Genomic DNA, 2,462 nt, shown 5'->3' with positions numbered 1-2,462 from the left:
CTACACACGAAAGAGGAAAAAATTAGCAATAAAAGAAAGTGCATAAATAACAAACATAAAACAATACATCCTACCATGAATATCATACCAAAGCCAATCTCGAGCACACATTAAAGCTTCTAAAGTCTTCGGGTGAAGCCTATTTCTATGTGGGCTCACAAATCTACCACGTGTACTAAATGATGACTCGGATGCAACAGTAGATACTGGAATGGCTAATAAATCTCTTGCAACCTTCTGTAAAGTCAGATATTTTATTGAATTTGCTTTCCACCATGTCAATAGATCAAAACCGTCCACCCTAGGCAATACTTGCTCATCTAGAAAAACATCGAATTCTGTTTTTACATGATCAGCAGTAACAGAAAGGCTAACAAATGTATCAAAACCAGCCATGCGAGAATGTTTTCCACTAGTAGTAGACGACTCTGATTGTGAAGATGATGGAAACAAAGATGTATTTTCTGTAGAACGATGTGATCTCTTGTACTCTTTGAGCAACTTATGACCAAATGCTCTAACCTTTTCAACCTCTTCCTGAGCTTCATCTCCAAAAATCAAAGGAAAATAGTATTCAACTAGTTTCATCTTGTATCTAGGATCCAATATAGTTGCAACAGCTAGAATTTCATGCATGCCACTCCAATATTTATCAAACTTTTCCTTCATGCTTGACGCCATCCATTTGACTTCATCGCAAGATGATGTGCTCCAATCACGGATTGCCAACTTTATGTCACAAATATTGGGAAAGTACAAATTGGCAGTAGGATATTTTGTTCCTGAAAATAATTCAGTCGCTTCATACAATATCTCCAACTTATCACAAATATATGTAGCCAATTCCCAATCATTCTCACTCGATACACTTTTGTAATGAGGCTCTCTTTGCCTTAGTCGAGGAAAAAGTTCTTTGTAAAGCAAAGCAGTATGAATCATTAGATACGTAGAGTTCCATCGAGTCTTGCAATCTAATAATAACTTTTTTCCACAAGGGATTTTCATTTGTCGTGCAACTGCCTCAAAAGTTTCAACTCTTTTTGGTGTTGCTGACCAATATGAAACACTATCACGAATTCTCTCAACACTCGGGCTAATGACATCCAAACCATCCTTTACTATCAGGTTCAATATGTGTGCACAACACCGCAAGTGGAAAAATTCACCATTCAACAATAAAGAACCAAGAGAAAGCTTATCTAACATAATGTTAATCATAGCGTCATTCGTGGTGCAATTATCAACAGTCAATGTAGACAATTTCTGATCAATATTCCAATCAAATAGACAATCCATTAACACAGTAGACAGTGACTCAGCAGTGTGGGGACAAGGGACATATATAAATCTGTATGGATATGAAAAAAAGTTCGTAAGATAACTTAAAATTTCAGAAAATACGATAGTAGCTTAAAGTCTATTTTATAAAACTATTGTACATCAAAATTCGGCTCTGAAGCCTCCAAGAATCATCTATGTAATGTGCAGTGATAGCCATAAATCACTTCTTTTGATTGGATGTCCACATATCAGTGGTGACTGCTATTCTACTATTGGTCCTCTCTAACAAGCCCATTACTTTTGTTCTCTCATAATTATAAATTTTCAAGATATCAGCCTTGATGGTATTACGAGAAACAGCTTTAAATAATGGTTGAATTGTATTACAAAACTTTCTAAACCCAGTATGCTCAACCATTAACAGAGAATATTCGTGTAGGATGATCATATTTGCAAGTTCCGTCCTACCTTTCTCTTGATCAAAATTAAATGCTCCCAGCAACTTAATACAGTCCCACGCTGACCAAGTCACTCCAAACCAATTCAAAATTATATGGCCATTCAAACCAATTAAAGAATCAACTAATGGACTTGGTTCCATAAAGAAAGTCTTAACCATATTGCATCATTTCAATTGAGGTTTTCAATCTAAAACAATTTAGAAGAGAATGAAAGGCGTGAAGTGCTGGGAATTAGTTGGAGGCACTCAATTTTTATGGAAAGGAACTGCATAATAGAAGAAGTTAAAGAAACAAAGGAAGGTCATATCTATATCTAATCAGAAACTACAGATTGAACCTGTGGAGATGTAATGCCAATATAGTGGTTTAGAAAAATTACAGCACATGGATGTCATTTAAAATTGTGGTAAAAACAAATATAAGCACCCAATGTAGCAAATAAAGATTTATTTTCCATATCATAACATCTCCTAGAGGAGCAAAGAATTAAACCTGTGAAATCAATTCAGTGTCAAAAGGCACAAAATTGTCCAGTCCCATCTTACTCTATAGGTAGCTCGTGTGTGCGTCTGTGCGTGTGTGTGTTTATATCCGATATTATTAAGAATTCAATTGCATTACAAGGCAAAAATACATGCAGAATTAGGGAAATAAGGATTGAATTCGTGACATATCAATTAAATCTTGAATGTCAGGAACATATAGTTGCCTTAATGCTTT

At 35.3% G+C, this 2,462-nt stretch overlaps 1 protein-coding gene across 1 annotated transcript; it reads right to left on the bottom strand.

Moving 5' to 3' along the window:
- Positions 1-1,900, bottom strand: LOC111399871 (zinc finger BED domain-containing protein RICESLEEPER 2-like). Its single transcript, XM_023027359.1, has 2 exons — positions 1,506-1,900; positions 1-1,348 (listed from the first exon to the last, which is right to left on the bottom strand). The coding sequence occupies exons 1-2, from the start codon at positions 1,898-1,900 to the stop codon at positions 1-3; spliced, it is 1,743 nt and encodes a 580-aa protein (XP_022883127.1).
- Between the last annotated feature and the right edge of the window lie 562 nt (positions 1,901-2,462).

The sequence above is a fragment of the Olea europaea genome, chromosome 9 (assembly GCF_002742605.1).
Source record: "Olea europaea var. sylvestris chromosome 9, O_europaea_v1, whole genome shotgun sequence".
In the NCBI taxonomy this organism is placed as follows: domain Eukaryota; kingdom Viridiplantae; phylum Streptophyta; class Magnoliopsida; order Lamiales; family Oleaceae; genus Olea; species Olea europaea.
Note: the sequence above shows the minus strand (reverse complement) of the source record. Positions and strands in the feature narration are given on the sequence as shown.